Genomic DNA, 17,511 nt, shown 5'->3' on the forward strand with positions numbered 1-17,511 from the left:
TACCTCTGTTTAAAAGTTTCTGGTTCCTGCTCAGATATCTCTTGAATAAAAGCCTAAGTTGTATCCCTCCTACCACTTTAGTCTCCCCCCCTCCCCCAACCTTGCCCACTTCCTTCTAGTTACACTGGATTTCTTGCTGTTCTTTAGTACCTGTCAGGCATGTTTTGCCTAAGAGTCCTTTTACATTTATTGTTTCTTATATTCCTTTCTTATATATTGGCATGGCTCATACTCTCAGCTCTGACAGTACTGCTCAAATACCAGCTTCTCAATGAGACAATCTAAATTGCTAATATCCCTCCCCGTTAGTATTAGCACTGCCATTTTCCTTTACCCTGCTGTTTTTTTTTTTCACAGCATTTATCATCTGTAATATTATATAATCTACTCTCCTTGCTAGAATGTAATAAGCTCCATAAAGAGCAACGAGGGCACGAATTTTTGTTGGCTTTATTTTGTGGTGTGTCCCTAGCACCTAGAACTGGGCCTAGCAAATAGTTGTTTTGTTTTTTTTTTAAGATTTTATTTATTTATTTGACAGAGAGAGAGATAGCGAGAGCAGGAACACAAGCAGGGGGAGCGGGAGAGGGAGAAGCAGGCTTCCTGCCGAGCAGGGAGCCCGATGTGGGACTCGATCCCAGGACCCTGGGATCATGACCTGAGCTGAAGGCAGACGCTTAACGACTGAGCCACCCAGGCGCCCAAATAGTTGGTATTTGATAAATGTTTGTCATTGAATGAAGATGCCTTAGATATAGTTTGAAAGAAGTATGTAGGATACATTTTTCTAATCACCTTGGCTCTATTGGATTTTTCCCTACATGGCTTTAATAGTCTTCTGAATTTACCCTCCTGCCTTTTTTATTTTTTATTTTTATTTTTATTTTTGCCTTTTTAAAATTTTTGATAGAACTGAATATATATGCCACTCGTCTCCCTCCAAGCTAATATCATTTCCAGTGAAAGTTGGAAATTGGGGGCAGTTGCAGTAGCATGTGAATTTCATTTGCAGTATGTCTGGAATGACTGCTGTGTGAGATCTTGTTGCAGATTTTTCTTCAAGAGGAGGAAAAAGAGAGCACAGTTAAGCTGTCTCTTATTAAGGAAAAGTGGTATCCTTTACCTTTAAATCAGGACTTGCATTTTAATTTAACCTTGAGACACTTCCGATTCAGATCTCCTTGGAGAGTCTTTGGGTTATGATGTGGGCCGTAGAATTTTGAGCTTGTAACCCCTCATTTTTGTATCCCTTTGAGAAAGAGGTTTAAATTGATTCTGACCATAGTCTTTGGTTCTCCAGCTCACGTCTGTAAATTCTTGACTCTCTCAGCTTCTGCCTAACTGAGTAACTCAAAACTACTGTAATTGATAGATTATCACAGTGACTGATAGTCATTTTTTATTTTACCTCTGAATGAAGAGCACCTGCATTATCCTTATAATTTTAGTTTTGGTTGGCGAGAGTGATCTTTAGTTGAGATTTTCAAAAGGCTGAATTATGTAGTACTAAGTTATAACTTCACAGTGTTGCACAGAAAAATATGTTAACTGTGCTAGATTGACTTCATGATGTAATATAAATAGAAATCTGCCAGATAATCCATTTTTAGAGAAACAACATTTGAGGTAACTTTTGCTAGCTATTAGCCATGTGCTTTAATTTTAAAATGGAAATAGGTATTTCTCAGTTAGTTTGTTATAATTTTATTTTCTTATTTTCCTTAGGATATTAGCTGCAATGAGATTCAGGTCCTTCCCCAACAAATGGGAAAATTACATTCACTTAGAGAGCTAAATATAAGAAGAAATAATCTTCATGTGTTGCCAGATGGTAAGATGCTCATTATTTCTACTGAAATGAATAAGAGAGTAACTGTGTCAAATTTAATTTAATTATCTTTCATTTCTGAACAGAATTAGGAGATCTTCCCTTAGTCAAGCTGGATTTCTCTTGTAATAAAGTGACCGAAATCCCAGTTTGTTACAGGAAGCTGCATCATTTACAAGTAATGATTTTGGATAACAATCCATTGCAAGTACCACCAGCACAGGTTTGTAATAAAAATATGATACGTGTTTCTTCTCTTTTTATTCATAATTATACATCAAATTGGTAAATCAAAAAGCATCAGAATTAGGAGTCAAATTCTGTCAGTGTTCTTTTAAAAACATAGACTGTGGAGTCTCTCTGCCTCTGTCCTACTCAGGTATGTATGTACTTGACATTTGTTGTACGATTGATTGAACCACATTCTTAGCACTGATAGATGGAATCCTAACAGAAAGAACAAGATATGAGTGGAAAAGTATTAATTCAGCCTTTGAGTTGGAGGATTAAATCCACGTGTTGTCTACTGAAATGATAGTAAAGGAATATACTAAGATATAAACCTATAAGCCCAAAGAGTGAGAGAGAAAAGGGCAGCAGGGGAGAAATGGCAACAGAATTTTGGAAAATGGAAGACAGATGAAATAGCAGAAACTAGGGTCTTTACTTACACTGGCCTAGGAGGCACATGGCAGTGAAATGCCAGCCCCTTCTCTACTTCCAAGCTATGTTCCCTCGCTCAGGGTTCGCATACATCCAGAAGAAGGGTTGCCTTTTTCTTTCTACAAAGGTACATTCCACTCATTCCAAAGGAGTTGCTTTTTCTAATTCAAATAAAGGCTGGCTGGGGTGCTGGTAGTAGCTGCCTTAGCAGGATGGGGAAAGCTGAAGCTTGGGAGAAGGCAACAAGAAGGTTGATTTACTGTGTTAAACCTGGGAATGGCTTGCGTGTTGGAGGAAACATATAACTGAATAGAAGGAAGAAAGACTGAAAATATGAAGGTCTGCAGAATGTCGAAGGCAGTGCTGTCTAGCAGAACTTCCTGAATTATAGGAACGTTCTATAATTTGTGCTGTCTGATACCATTGCTGCTTGCCACATGTGGCTGTTGAGTACTTGAAATATGGCTGGTGTGACTAAGGAACCAAAATTTAGATGTAATCTTATTTTGATTAATTTAAAATTAAATAGCTTCATGTGACTAGTGGCTATCATATTGGACACGACAGGTCTAAGACTTACACCCTCAGATTCTTGCCCTTAGCTCTGCAGCGACGTAACTGGCCCTCACTTGCCTTAGTAGAAGCCTGGGGTTTATTCAGTAGTAGAATAGGTAGGTAGATTCTCTCAGATTCTCTCCCTTGGCTCGGCAGCCAAATGACTATTGCTCCTTGCCTCAGCAGAATATTTTCTTGGTCATAATACTGTAAATACTGGATTTTGATTTAATGAGAAATTGTGACATAGTTATAATAATAGCAAAAATACATCTAGTGCTTCCTGTGTTCCAGGCGCTATTGAAATGCTTTACATGCATTAATTTATTTAATTCTTAGAGTAACCCTATAAAATAGGTACTGTAATCATACCTCATTTTATATATGAGGAAACAGAGGCATAGAAGCTAAGGGACTTATTCAGTGCCACATAGCTAGCATGTGGTACAGCTGGTTTCAAACCAAGGCAGTCTGACTCGAGCCCACGCTCTAACCACTATGCATGCTTCTGAAGGAGGAAGTAAGTTGATGGGGATTGAAGATGGGACGATGGTATGGTGTTGTTGATGATAAGTGATTAGTGGTGGCAGTGGTAATGTAAGAAATCTAAGTCCTCAGTTTCCTTAGTAAGACCTCAATTAAGAAGATCTATAACTAAAAAAATAAAACAGTAGAACCATGTTACTGATAAATACAAAGGTAAGTAGCAAAAAACCAACTAAAAGTTGATATGTGGGGACTAGGTCTTAGAGATTGAAAGGGGTAGAATGGGGGATTAATTTTTTATCAGTTTTATAATTCTCTTTGATTTTAAAACTGTATACATGAATTACTACAGTAAAAAATTTATGAAAGGGGGCACCTGAGTGGCTCAGTCGGCTAAGCATGTGACTTCAGCTCAGGTCATGATCTCAGGGTCCTGGGATTGAGCCCTGCATAGGGCTCCCTGCTCAGTGAGGAGTCTGCTTGTCTTCTCCCTCTGCCCCTCCCCCTGCTTGTGCACCTGTGAGCTCTCTCTCTCTCTCTCAAATAAATAAAATCTTTAAAAAAATTTACAAAAGAAAAGAATTCACCAGTATTTAATCGGTAATGAAAGATAATTATTTTTTGGTTTATACAGATAATGGGATATGTTTTAATTGGTGGTATATTTATATTCTAATAGCTCAGAAGTTTTTCCTTTTAAATGAAATTTTTCAGTGGTCAGGTCAGATTTGATATCTATTACAATTATCTAAGAAACATTCTCCTTTATACCAGGAATGATGATTACCTTTAAATGTACTTTTCTTACTGTTTTCTTTGTTGATTATTTTTGCATATATTTGTAGGTTATGTGAGCCCATAAAACAAAACATTTTTGATTATAGTTTTCTTAACTTTTTTTTAAAGTAAGTTCTACACCCATCGTAGGGCTTGAATGCATGACCCCGAGATCAAGAGTTGCATGCTCTTCCTACTGAGCCAGCCAGGTGCCCTATGATTATAGTTTTTGAGAAATATTTATATGATAATACTCATGGTGACTGCAGTTAACATTTGTAAAGCTGACTTACTGTTTTCTTACTGCTCATTGTCTTTTTTATATAGAATACTTTCTTTCACATAGTATTTTACCCCTTATTATTCCTTTTCTCCATCACCAGGGAAAATAACTTTTCAGGATATTATCTTAGTTGAATTGGCCATTTAAAAAACTATTTTATTCTAACTGGCCTACTAATGCGCCTTTCAACAAATTAATTTTTCCTATATTTACATTCTTTTGATGAGCTCTCTTCCAGTGCTTAGACCAAACAATTTAGTGTTTCTGATAAGATTACCTTTTTAAAAAAATTAATTAATTAATTATTATTATTATTTTTTAAAGATTTTATTTATTTATTTGACAGAGACACAGCGAGAGAGGGAACACAAGCAGGGGGAGTGGGAGAGGGAGAAGCAGGCTTCCCGCGGAGCAGGGAGCCCGATGCGGGGCTCGATTCCAGGACCCTGGGATCATGACCCGAGCCGAAGGCAGACGCTTAACGACTGAGCCACCCAGGCGCCCCAAGATTACCTTTCTTTTTTAAAGATTTTATTGATTTACTTGAAAGAGAGCAGGGGCAGGGGGAGGGGCGGAGGGAGAGGGAGAAGCAGACTCCCCACTGAGCACGGAGCCCGATTCAGGGCCCCTGGGACCCAGGACCCCAGGGTCACAATCCAAGCTGAAGGCAGATGCTCCACTGACTGAGTCACCCAGGTGTCCCTGATAAGATTACTTTAAAGAATGACATGGGTTATTTTTTTTCTTGTTCTCATCACTGCAATGAATATATTTCTTTTCACTTTTTTCTAATAAAAGCAACTTTTATGAATTATAGATTTTATATTATTTAGTGGTTTGTTATTGTACTTTTAACAAGAATACTTTAGTGACATACAGAAAAATTAACTTATTTTTTTCTAGTAAGAATAGAAACAGCTAAAGAATTTTAGTTGGTATCATTGTCAAATGTTTTCATAAAGTGTCAGCAGTACAAATTCAAATATGTAAAGTACCTATTATGATTGTGATGTCTCAGCATAATTTTAAGGTTATTAAAATATGTAAATAAATTGGTAGGTGAAACTTATATTTGGACCTATATAATTAAATCTACTTTCTCAATTATTTGACAGATATGTTTAAAGGGTAAAGTACACATATTTAAATACTTAAATATCCAAGCATGTTGTAGAATGGATAAGAAACCAGATTCTCTGGATCTTCCATCACTGAGTAAAAGAATGCCCTCCCAGCCTCTCACAGACAGGTAATGTAATATTCTTACAGTCTTATCTCATGATTGGTGTCTTCTCTGTATGTAAAAGATATTTATTAATCTTGAGTGTACTGAATATATTTAGGTTGATTGGCCCAGTGTTAAAATCAATAATTGACTGAAGTGAAATCTCACTATCATAGAATGAACCTCTTTGATACTAGAATAAATTTGGGATTTTCTCAAAATATTAATTGTACTAATATTTTCGTAGTAAAATGTAAATGTTTGACATTATAGTGCAGAAACACTAATTTCTCAGCACTCGACAGCTGTTAATTTACTACTATAATCACTCTATTGTACTAATCAGTGTTGTAATAACTAGCAGAATTTGACTTTGAACTGAGGTTAGTGGAAGAGCAAGACGTTTTGGGGTACCTTTCTTCTTTTCTTCATATTCTTTATTTATGTCTAGACCAAAGATGATTTATCATTGATATTCTGTATGATATTGATACTCTGTATGATATGAAAATCTTCTGAGATTTTGAAATGGTAGATTTGATTATCTGTTTTTAATTCATCCTTTCGGGATGTAGGTTGGTCTGAAAGATTTTATGGAAACATAATTCCATCCATTAGTATGGAAAATAATTTGGAATGGGGTAAGACTACAGAAAGGGAGACTACACTCTTGCCTAAAATGTTTAAAGGTTTGTCATTTTATTTGTGCCAAAATTTAGACTAATTGGAATGGCAGTATTTTAAGTACTGTTCTTGAATTTCCAAATAGGACATTTTCTTGAATTTTTCTGTTGCCTAAGTAGAATTAAATATCTAAACATTATATTTAATTCCTAAAGATTAATTTGTTTATTATGAATGATAATAGACCAAACAATTCTACAAAAACTAGACTTTATTCAAACTCTAAACTTTATTAGTTTGCTTTATATTTATTTAAAAATGAATTTACTTGAGTAATGGCATTATTATACTAGTCATTTATTTATTTTACAAATATCAGTTGAAAAAAAAAAAAACAAGTATCAGTCAAATGCCTGCTGGCAGGTTCAGGGTATGTTTCATTGAATGATGTACACCTTGGTGTTGGTCCTCATGGAGTCCACAGTGTAGTGGAGGAGTCAGTCAGCAAACAAAGCAAAGAAATAAAATATACATACACACATACAATTTCAAAATTGTGGCAAGTGCTGTGAAGGAAAGGAGCATATTTCAGGAGTATGTTCAGGGAATGTCGCTTTGGGAAGGTGAGGTTTTAAGTCAAGACCTGAAAGGAGAAAAGCTAGCTGTGTAAAGACTAAGGGGAAGAGCATTTCAGGCAGAAAGAATGACATGTGCTAAGGCCTTAAGATAGGAAGAAAGTTGGTGTGTTAAAGAAACAGAAAGGCCAGCCTGATTGGAGCAGAGTGGCTGAGGGTACAGATGTACAAGTTGATTTTGAGGAGGTAGTCAGGGCTTGAGTCATGTGGGTGCTTTGGAGGCTGTGGTAAGGAGTTTGAATTTTACTTATAGTACAATGGGAAGTCAGTGGACAGTTACAAGCAGGGGAATAGCATGATCTGATTTATGTTTTAAAAAAGAGCTGTTTTGGCTCTTATAATAAGGAGAATAGATTGGAAGTAAACAAAAGCAGAAGCACAGGGACTAGTTAGGTTGTTGAAGTACTTCCAAGAGATCAAGGGGTCTTGAATAGGGTGATTGCAGTTAGAGATGAAAAGGAGTGGACAGGATTGAGATATATTTTGGAGATGGTCTCTAGCAACGATGTCCAATAGAAATGTAATATAAGCTACGTATGTAATTTTGCATTTTCTTGTAATCCATTAAAAAAAGTAAAAATGAAACAGGTGAAATTAATTTTAATAATATGTTATTTAGGGACACCTGGGTGGCTCAGTGCGTTAAGCGTCTGCCTTCGGCTCAGGTCATGATCCCAGGGTCCTGGGGTCCCGCATCGGGCTCCCTGCTCAGTTAGGAGCCTGCTTCTCCCTCCTCTCTGCCTGCCGCTCCCCATGCTTGTGCTCGCTCTCTGACAAATAAATAAAATCTTTAAAAAAAAAAATATGGTATTTAACCCAGTATATCCAAAATATCATTTCAACATGTATTTCATGTAAAAATGTTAGTAAGGTATTTCATGTTCTTTTTCTGTTACATCATTTAAATCTGGGGTGTATTTTTCATTTATAGCACATTTCAATTTAGACTAGCCACATTTCAAGTGCTCAATAACCATATATAGGATAGTGTCTACTATATAGGATAGTGCAGGTTAATAGAGTTTACTTAATGAAGTGACTCTGGGGTGTGCTAATTTCCTACTCACAGCCTGTATTGAACTACTTAGAACTAATTCACGTATGCACTTTCCACTTTTACACTCATGCCTTTGGCTTTATGGTTCTTACTACCTAGAATAGCCTTCCATGCCTTGACTGTTTTGTAAACTCTTATTCTACATAGGTAAGCATTATAGTAGTTAAGTATATCAACTTTTGGAGTCAGATATATGTGCCCATGAAGCCCTTCTCCAGCTCTTGATAACTTTATGTCCGTGTGTCATAACGTCTCTAGTCCTTAGTTCTTTCATTTATTTATTTATTTTTAAATTTTATTATGTTATGTTAGTCAACATACATTACATCATTAGTTTTTTTTGAGGTAGTGTTCCATGATTCACTGTTTTCTTTTTTTTTAAAGGAACCAGTCTTCTTTTTTTTTTTTTTTAAAGATTTTATTTATTTATTTGACAGAAAGAGACACAGCGAGAGCAGGAACACAAGCAGGGGGAGTGGGAGAGGGAGAAGCAGGGGTCCTGCAGAGCAGGGAGCCTGATGTGGGGCTCGATCCCAGGACGCTGGGATCACGACCTGAGCCGAAGGCAGACGGTTAACAATTGAGCCACCCAGGCGCCCCTCATTGTTTTCATATAACACCCAGTGCTCCATGTTTTCTTTTATTTAAAAGGGAAAATAATCATATGGATGCTGTCAGGATTAAGTTATGTATATAGAGTACTTAATACAATGCCTTACCCAAACAATTCCTCAACAAACTTTATTATTATCATTGTCAACTATTACAAATACACATATATTTTAGTATAGTACATGGATATATTATTATTATTATTTTTTAAGATTTTATTTGCGAGAGAGAGAATGAGAGACAGAGAGCATGAGAGGGAGGAGGGTCAGAGGGAGAAGCAGACTCCCCACTGAGCAGGGAGCCTGATGTGGGTGGGACTCGATCCCGGGACTCCAGGATCATGACCTGAGCCGAAGGCAGTCGCTTAACCAACTGAGCCACCCAGGCGCCCTACATGATATATTATTGTGCAGTGGCGTCAGATGGATTTTGCTTCTAATCATGGTTTAACCTCTTAATTCCTGTGTAGCCTGTGTAAGTTATTTAATCTCTCTGAGCCTGTTTCTTTACTTAAGATGTTAACAATACCCACTTCATAAGCTTCTTGTGAAAATTAAATGTGTGCTTGGCAACTAGTTCAAGAAATGATATTCAGTAAATGTTACATTTTTGGGGGGCACCTGGGTGGCTCAGTTGGTTGGGCATCTGCCTTTGGCTCAGGTCATGATCCCAGAGTCCTGGGATCGAGCCCCGCATCGAGCTCCCTGCTTAGCAGGGAGCCTGCTTCTCCCTCTCCCGCTCTCCTTGCTTGTGCTCTCTCAATCTCTGTCAAGTAAATAAATAAATAATCTTTAAAAAAAAAGTTACATTTTTTCCCCTGGGAAGTTAACTTTTATAAGCTTCATTATCCTCATTTGTAAAAAGAAATAATGCATAAATGGCAGAATATAAGGATTATAAATAAAATATGATGTGTACCTGGCACAGTAGCTAATACAGTGTAGACACTCAATAAATGCTAGCAAGTATTGCCTCTCTTTATCCTTCAAGACTAAGCTCAAATGCCACTTTCTTGGGTGAGGCCTTTCCTAAACTTACCAAGAATTGATTTCTCTTTTCTCATAGTACTTTATATTTACCTTAGTCATAGTCTTCAAAATATATAAACATACTTCCTCTCTGGGCTGAGAGCCCTTAGAGGCCAAACATTTTTTAATTCATCTCATTTCATTTCAAGCATTCAGCATAGTGCCTGGCACTTACTTGGTAATTGCTTACCTGAGTTTATTGGTACACTCCTGAAAACTGTACAGATCAGTATTTGGGGAAGAAATATAGCATAGTGATTAAGATCAGGGACTTTATAGTGTTAGATTCTTGGGATCAAATTTAAACTGCCATTTGTAAGTTGCGGGTCATTGGGTAACTTGTTCAATCCGTCCTGGCCTCTGTTTCCTCACCTGCAAAATGAGAAAACGCCAACCTGCTAGAATTTAAACAAGGCATGTATGAGGTATCATCTTTAAAGCACTTAGCCTAATTCCTGGCACATAAAAAATGGTCTTTATAGAATATATGCAAATTTGCATGTATGTAAATTTGCAAAGTAAAGTGAAAAATACTTTACAGCCTGGGTGGCATACTGTTGTGTAATTCAGAAATTTGTAAGGACAGTTCAGTCCTCATACCAAAACAATGACTTGCTCAGTTCTTTGCTGGTTTTTTTTTTTTTTTTTTTTTGCATTTTCTCTTAATTTTTGGATGGGCATTATTTATAAAGCTAAAGCATATTTTTAGAGCTAATGAAGAAATTATGAATTATAGTTAAAAAATATTTCAACGTTCTATGGTGAAATTTGTTAAACCAGAAAAATAAAAATGTCTTTCATTAAGTTTATTTTCTAGCAGGACTCTCTGCTTTTCTGTATCTCTCAGGAGAAGTAATAGGTTATTGTTAACAATTGACACTTTAAAGATTTTATTTATTTTTTAGAGAGAGAGGGTGTGTGCGTGCACACACACGAGCTGGGTGGGGGAAGGAGCAGAGGGGGAGGGAGAGAGAGGGGGAAGGAATCTCAAGCAGACTCCTCACTGAGCATGGAACCCGATGTGGGGCTGGATCCCACAACCATGAGATCATGACCTGAGCTAAAACCAAGAGTTGGACACTTAACTGACTGAGCCACCCAGGTGCCCCAACAATTGACACTTTACAACAGAGCACATGCAGGGAAAATATTACATGAGGGATATGAATAAAATATTTTATAGGAAGATTTCTGATATTTTCCCTTCATGTTCTTAAGGATTTTAGACATCAAGAGAATATATTCTCTATTATCTAGGGAAATTTTAGGTCATGTCTGTATTTATTTAAGAAGAAAACCCTAATTGCCCTTAGAATTTCTATTTCCATAGTATGGAAGACTTTTATCCGAATAAAAATCATGGCCCTGACTCTGGAATTGGAAGTGATAATGGAGAGAAACGATTATCTACAACGGAAGTGAGTCTTTTCTATTGCTGATCTATTTTATTTTAAAATTTTGTTAGAGTTTTGAAATAGGTAGACACTTGCACACACTTGATTTATTTTACTTAAAAATATTATCATTATTACATTTTATGACTTCAAATGAAAAAAGGACATGCACATTTTTAGAAGCAGAGCAGTAAACCTTAACATACTAATTTTTGGTTTGAGAACTGGAAATGTAAAGCAGATATTCTACACATCCTATGTGAAATTAAAGCAACTTAATCCTATTCTATGTTTAAAATGCCTCATTTGTACTTTGTGCTTATTCCTTTCAGCCATCAGATGATGACACAATCAGCCTTCACTCTCAAGTCTCAGAATCAAATAGAGAGCAGACATCAAGAAATGACAGTCACTCAATAGGAAGTAAACCTGATTCTCAGAAAGGTAATCCATATGGCACCTGCTATTTTTATTTCATGTATATTGCCCTTATTAAAAATGCATTTTGAAAAATTATAGTATCTTCGGCCATTTCTTTTATTGAGAAAATCGACTATTATTCTAAATAATACAGTATGAAAGCCTACTGTTTACTATTTATATTTTCTAACAAATATTAATCTTTAATTAGACCAAGAGGTATATGATTTTATTGACCCTAACACAGAAGATGTAGCAGTTCCTGAACAAGGAGATGCACATATTGGATCATATGTCTCTTTCCTTAAGGTAAAGAAAACTTGGAACAAACACTAATAACATATTTTCTTTGATCTCACAAAAATACACCACATAGATTTAAAATTATAACTTTCTTTTATATAAGGGGAAAGAAAAAGGTCCTGAGAAATCTCAGAAAAATGAAGAATTGGGAGATGAAAAAAGGTAAGCACACAGGAATTCTCAAATTGAAATGTTACTTATACATGAAATATTTGTTAGGTATTCCTACTTGAAAGTACTTTGAAAGAATATAATTTTTGGTTCATTTACCTGTGGTGTTCAGATAGTTAATTTGTAAGTACTTCATTTTTCTGCATTCCTCAAACTGAAAATTGTAGTAAGCAATTAAGCTGAGTGTAGTATATACATTTCCCCTGCCTCCCAGAAGTATAATTCTCCTATTATTATTACCGAGGAGGACTGTACTTTCACATACATTGCTTCATTTGAGCTCTTTAGCAACTCTTTAAAATAGATGATTTTTTGCATCATTTGGCTAATAAGGAAACAGACCTGGAGTTTCAAGTGTCTGGAACTCAGGTCTTCCAACTCTTGGTCTAATACACTTTCCATTTCATCAGACTGGTTATAGTAATTTTAAGGGTATTTACCTCTGTATTTTATTAAAATCCTTCCACTTTGGATCTTTTCTGCTCATTTATCTTATGAAATGATGGAATATGACTTGCCATATTCAGTCACTCCTTAAAATTGCTTTGTAGCTGCAGAAAGGAAGGAGGGAACATTTGTTGAATACCTACCATGTACCAGGATCTGTGCTATGTGTTTTCCCATGTTTCTTATTTATTCATTTATTTATTTATTTTTTTTACAGTTTTTAATTTTTTTTTTTTTAAGCACTCTCTACACCCAACATGGGGCTGGAACTCATGACCCCGGGATCAAGAGTAGCATGCTTTTCCAACTGAGCCAGCGAGGTGCCCCAAAGATTATTTTTTTTTAAGTTTTATTTATTTAAGTAATTTCTACACCTAACATGGGGCTCGAACTCATGACTCCACAATCAAGAGTCATATGCTCTTCCAACTGAGCCAGCCAGGTGCCCCTCATGTTTCTTATTTAATCTTTAATAAATGCTACAGGGTTGATACTGTCCCTGTTTTTACAGATGAGCAAGGGGAAGCTTGGAGACTAAATTTTCTTGCCTAGAACCACTTAGTGTCCACTAGAACCTAGGGTGTGAACCTAGCTCTTTCTGATCCCTAAGCTTTTCTCTTTTCTTTACATTGTGCTTCCTCCACATGACCTCACTGGTAACTTTTTAATCAGTCATGAGTTAGTCATCTCTGGTACCGCATAAGGTGGTACATTGCTTTGTCTTCTACTCTTTATATTTCATTTTTCTCTTACTTTCTCACCTTATCTCATGAAGACAGTTGGATTGAGTGTCACAGTGGCATACAAGATATGGTCAAGATACAAAGTCTTAGGATTTGATACTGTGTTTTAAATGAAGTACCTTTGGGATAAAATTACTAGAGTTTGGAGAACAACTTATTTAAAAATTCCTTTGTTCTCTTTGATTAAAAATTATGTATTTTAATGAGCATTTTCCTGCAAATTTGCCAATCTTACTTGGACCTATTTCGCATTTCTTCTACTCAAACATTTTACATGGAGATTTTTAACATCATGATGAATAAACTGATAAAAGTTTAGTGGTTTAGTAAAATTTTTATAACATTTGATATTTATAAATACAGGCATATTAGAGCTTTGCAGTTCTTATTACATTCAAGACTGGGGAGTATGCATTGTTAAATTACACATTTCAGCAATTACAAAATGGTAATACAGTTTACTTTGTTAGCCGTTAATTATATTAATATCACCAGTATCGTACATTTCCTATTGAATAGAAGGTATATTTTTATATTCCTTAAATATTCCTTATTTCTTATTTTAATGTTTTAAATACAAGGACATTAGGATTATTAGCTTTTTACATGATATTAGAAATGAAAAAATGGTTTCTATTTCTGGAAGCTGGCATTAAAATATCGCCTGCCTTACATTTTGGATAACCATGTTTGTGTCATCTTTCAGACTTGGGAAGGAACAGTTACTTGCAGAGGAAGAGGATGATGATTTGAAGGAAGTAACTGATTTGAGGAAAATAGCCGCTCAGTTACTGCAGCAAGAGCAGAAGAACAGGTATTTTTTTCAGTAATGAGATTTAAATAGGCAGACTTTATAATCATTAAGTGATTATTCAAAGATTATCAAATGAAGTTTCCAGTAAACAATAGGACCATCTTAAGATCTATGTCAAGGGACTAACTACTAAAAGACAATAGGAAATAATTAGGAGAGAAGTGTAAAGTTATGTACACAATTGACAAATACTTTATATTCACATGGTCATTTTATTTAATTATTGTGTAGGTGTCTCTTTTTTATTCCTGTGTGCTATATAATAATAACTGATTTATTTGTTGATACTCATTTTAGCTCACAATAGCATTAGATACATTATAAGCATTTCTCCCAAAGTACATGTCATGTGTATGTAGTGCACTTTTTATCAGATTCCAGATTACTTGGGATATGTGTAAACTCCTTAGAATTGAATGGAATTTTATAATGGTTGATTAAATCAACATGATGATTGGTCACAGGTTCACTTTGGTTTGTTCCTTGGTCAATGACGATTTCTCCCTCTGGCTAAGCTTTCCCCAGATACATGCCATTGGCAATAAGGAAGACGTATGAATGAATATAAAATCAGTGCAAGTCCATTTTTAATACAGGAGAAGTTCTCTGTGCTGCTGAGGGTCAGCTATTATGCCATCTTTATGTACTGAGAGTACTACATTTATTGTTTTGAAATAATAAAGAAGATTTGAGTTTTTTTTGTTTGGAGAAAATTAAAAGAAAAATTTTGGTGCATTTAACATGGGTAACTAATAAGTACTTCTCTTAACCAAAAAATAAATGTTTGTGGGTCACATGACCATGTTTTGGAACGTTTAAAATTTAAGTACATTGGCATTTGCTTTTAGATATGCTTTGAAAAATAATTACTGTTGAAACTTATCAAATTGCAAATGTCTGGTTTTAAGGGCCACTATTTTTTAAAATAATTACTAAATACCCTTTTTTGTGCAGCTATAAATTCTACACTTATAAAATTAAAAACCATACTAGAAAATATCACTCCTCTTTATCCCTTCTTTATCTAATGTATCCTCATTCCCAGTTCACATTTTTCTTCTACCATAACTTTCTGTCACCCTTTTCTGTGAAATTTATTTTCTAATCTTTTCCTATGATTCATTTCTAATGGACCTTTTTTTATATTGGCTACTTGTGAGGTTATGTATGTTTTTCTCCCTCCAGTATAATCAAAGTATATTGGTCGCCCCCATGGTTTAAGAGGCTTGATGAAGCAAGCCACCACCTGCTCTGTTTAGCTTAAATAGTTGAGTTTCTGTCTCTTCTACCCAACAGGTGAAATAATTGTATTTATCATTATGAGCAGAGAATACTGATTTTAAAAGAACCCACAGCAATATTTATTTCTCTGATTAGGTTAAGAATAGTATTTGAGTGTATAATTTTAGATTTTAACAATGTCATAGATATCATTTCTATATTTTTCAGTTTTCTACTATTTTTCATCTATTCCTATAACTTGAATTATTCTTTTTAGCTTAGAAACAACATCAAATGATGTTTCATAGGTTTTATTTTTGTGATAGTTTTGTAATCTGTACAAAATAGCGCCTAGCACTGTGCCTTGTACATGGTAGGTACTCAGTAATACTGTATTAGTTAACTGCTTGCTTGAAGATGAGATTAACAAATTTAAAGGTAATAGGAACCATTAATTTAGTTATGTTCATTCTAAATAACTTGTTATTTTTTTAGATGTGTGCAAAAGTAATTTCTCTCTGATGTTTCTCTTCATCAGCTTTTCAGATGTTAGCACATATGAATATAGATCCTTTAAGATAAATATTAATATGCAGTGACATTAATGTAATAATTATGTCCCATTTTGGAAGGCCTTAAAATATTTATGATATCTGGTCATAATGTAAGGAGTACATTTTACTTTTAAAATCTGTAATGTATAGACAATTTAAATTAGATCCTTGGCCAGTTCTGTTCTGTTAATGACTGAACTTAAACTGATCTCAGAATTTTGGTATGCTGAATCTAGCATTTTCTTCACTAAATAATCGCTTCCCTTCTTCTAAAATATGTTGCTGTTGCCCACATCTCTTAGACATAGATAATTAAAATTTTTGTTTGCTATTACAGTACTTGATTTGAGTGAGTCCAAAAAAATCAAAAGTAATCTTCTATAAAGATATATCCATCCCTTAGAGGATTTGATGTTAATTGTACCTTCTCTGGTTATAGATTTTCTCTTTCACACTGTATTGTGTTTTAGGTTCCAACTTTATTAATGAAGAATCTGAAATGCTATTTAAAATTGCAAGTCAGGGATGCCTGTGTGGCTCAGTCGGTTAAGCGCCCGACTCGATTTCAGCTCAGGTCATGATCTCAGGGTCGTGAGATCGAGCCCTGAGTTAGGCTCCGTGCTCAGCATGGAGTCTGCTTGAAATTCTTTCTCTCTCCCCCTTTGCCCCTACCCCTGCTTATGTGCGTTTTTTCTCTCTAAGTAATAAATCGATAAAATCTTAAAACAAAATAAAATAAGATAAAATTGTAAGTCAATCAGGAGTTATAACATTTCATTTTAGGTTTTAACACAGTCATTTTAATGTTTTTGCTTGTTGTTTGTCTTGATTTAAAATGATTTATGTGGAGTAAGATTACCCTCACATATCAGAAAGTACCACCTAGAACTCCTACTCTGACTGTATGCTACTTAACTGTTTTTAGGTAGCAAATAGTTGAAGGTAAATACAGTGTTAGTTTCAGCTGAAAGAAGCCATGCATGTACTCCCGAATTAAAGGCAATTAAAAAACTGCTTAGATTGAGTTTGGTGATGATTTTCTTAAAGCAGCTTTGCCAATTGTTTAGTTCATACTATTCTTAAAGGTGTCTTTTATTCTTTAAATAAGTTTATACTGGTACTTGGTGGATGAAACTACCCTAGGAAAATAACAAGAGGGTATTGCACAGAATTAATAGTGAAAAAGGGTGGGGAAGGAGATGAAATAAATTATCAAGTAGATAACTCACAAGTGTTCAAAGTCTGAAGGCCAGTTTTTAGAAGACTGTTCCCTCTTTGTCTGAGATGCATAGATTAAGCTACTTTGTTTTGACAGTTTATTGTTGAGTTTTTAGAAGCTAATCTTTACCCCCCTTGTTAAAGTACTGGATTATTTCTACTTGTATTTGAGTGTATTGAAGTCCTTCTGAATTGATGAAGCTCCTTATATTAAAATAGCTATTCTGTAAGTTTTTAATCTTCACTATAATTTGGGAAATTAAAAAAAACTATCATCTTAAAAAATTATCTTTTTTTTTTTTTTTTTAAAGATTTTATTTATTTATTTGACAGAGAGAGACACAGCGAGAGAGGGAACACAAGCAGGGGGAGTGGGAGAGGGAGAAGCAGGCTTCCCGCTGAGCAGGGAGCCTGATGTGGGGCTCGATCCCAGGACCCTGGGATCATGACCTA

The 17,511-nt window shown here is 35.2% G+C and overlaps 1 protein-coding gene across 8 annotated transcripts in view; it reads left to right on the top strand.

The window, feature by feature from the left end:
- The window catches only part of LRCH2 (leucine rich repeats and calponin homology domain containing 2), a 99,650-nt gene that overhangs the window by 37,547 nt on the left and 44,592 nt on the right, over window positions 1-17,511 (top strand). For all 8 annotated transcript variants that reach the window (XM_032392835.1, XM_032392833.1, XM_032392836.1 and 5 more), the window contains exons 4-11: window positions 1,726-1,831; window positions 1,915-2,051; window positions 5,708-5,841; window positions 11,104-11,191; window positions 11,500-11,611; window positions 11,799-11,896; window positions 11,994-12,052; window positions 13,958-14,065. In XM_032392835.1, the coding sequence (XP_032248726.1) occupies window positions 1,726-1,831; window positions 1,915-2,051; window positions 5,708-5,841; window positions 11,104-11,191; window positions 11,500-11,611; window positions 11,799-11,896; window positions 11,994-12,052; window positions 13,958-14,065 (842 nt within the window). The remainder of the gene's footprint in view (window positions 1-1,725; window positions 1,832-1,914; window positions 2,052-5,707; window positions 5,842-11,103; window positions 11,192-11,499; window positions 11,612-11,798; window positions 11,897-11,993; window positions 12,053-13,957; window positions 14,066-17,511) is intronic.

This window comes from Phoca vitulina, unplaced genomic scaffold (genome assembly GCF_004348235.1).
Source record: "Phoca vitulina isolate PV1807 unplaced genomic scaffold, GSC_HSeal_1.0 scaffold69, whole genome shotgun sequence".
Taxonomy (NCBI): Eukaryota; Metazoa; Chordata; class Mammalia; order Carnivora; family Phocidae; genus Phoca; species Phoca vitulina.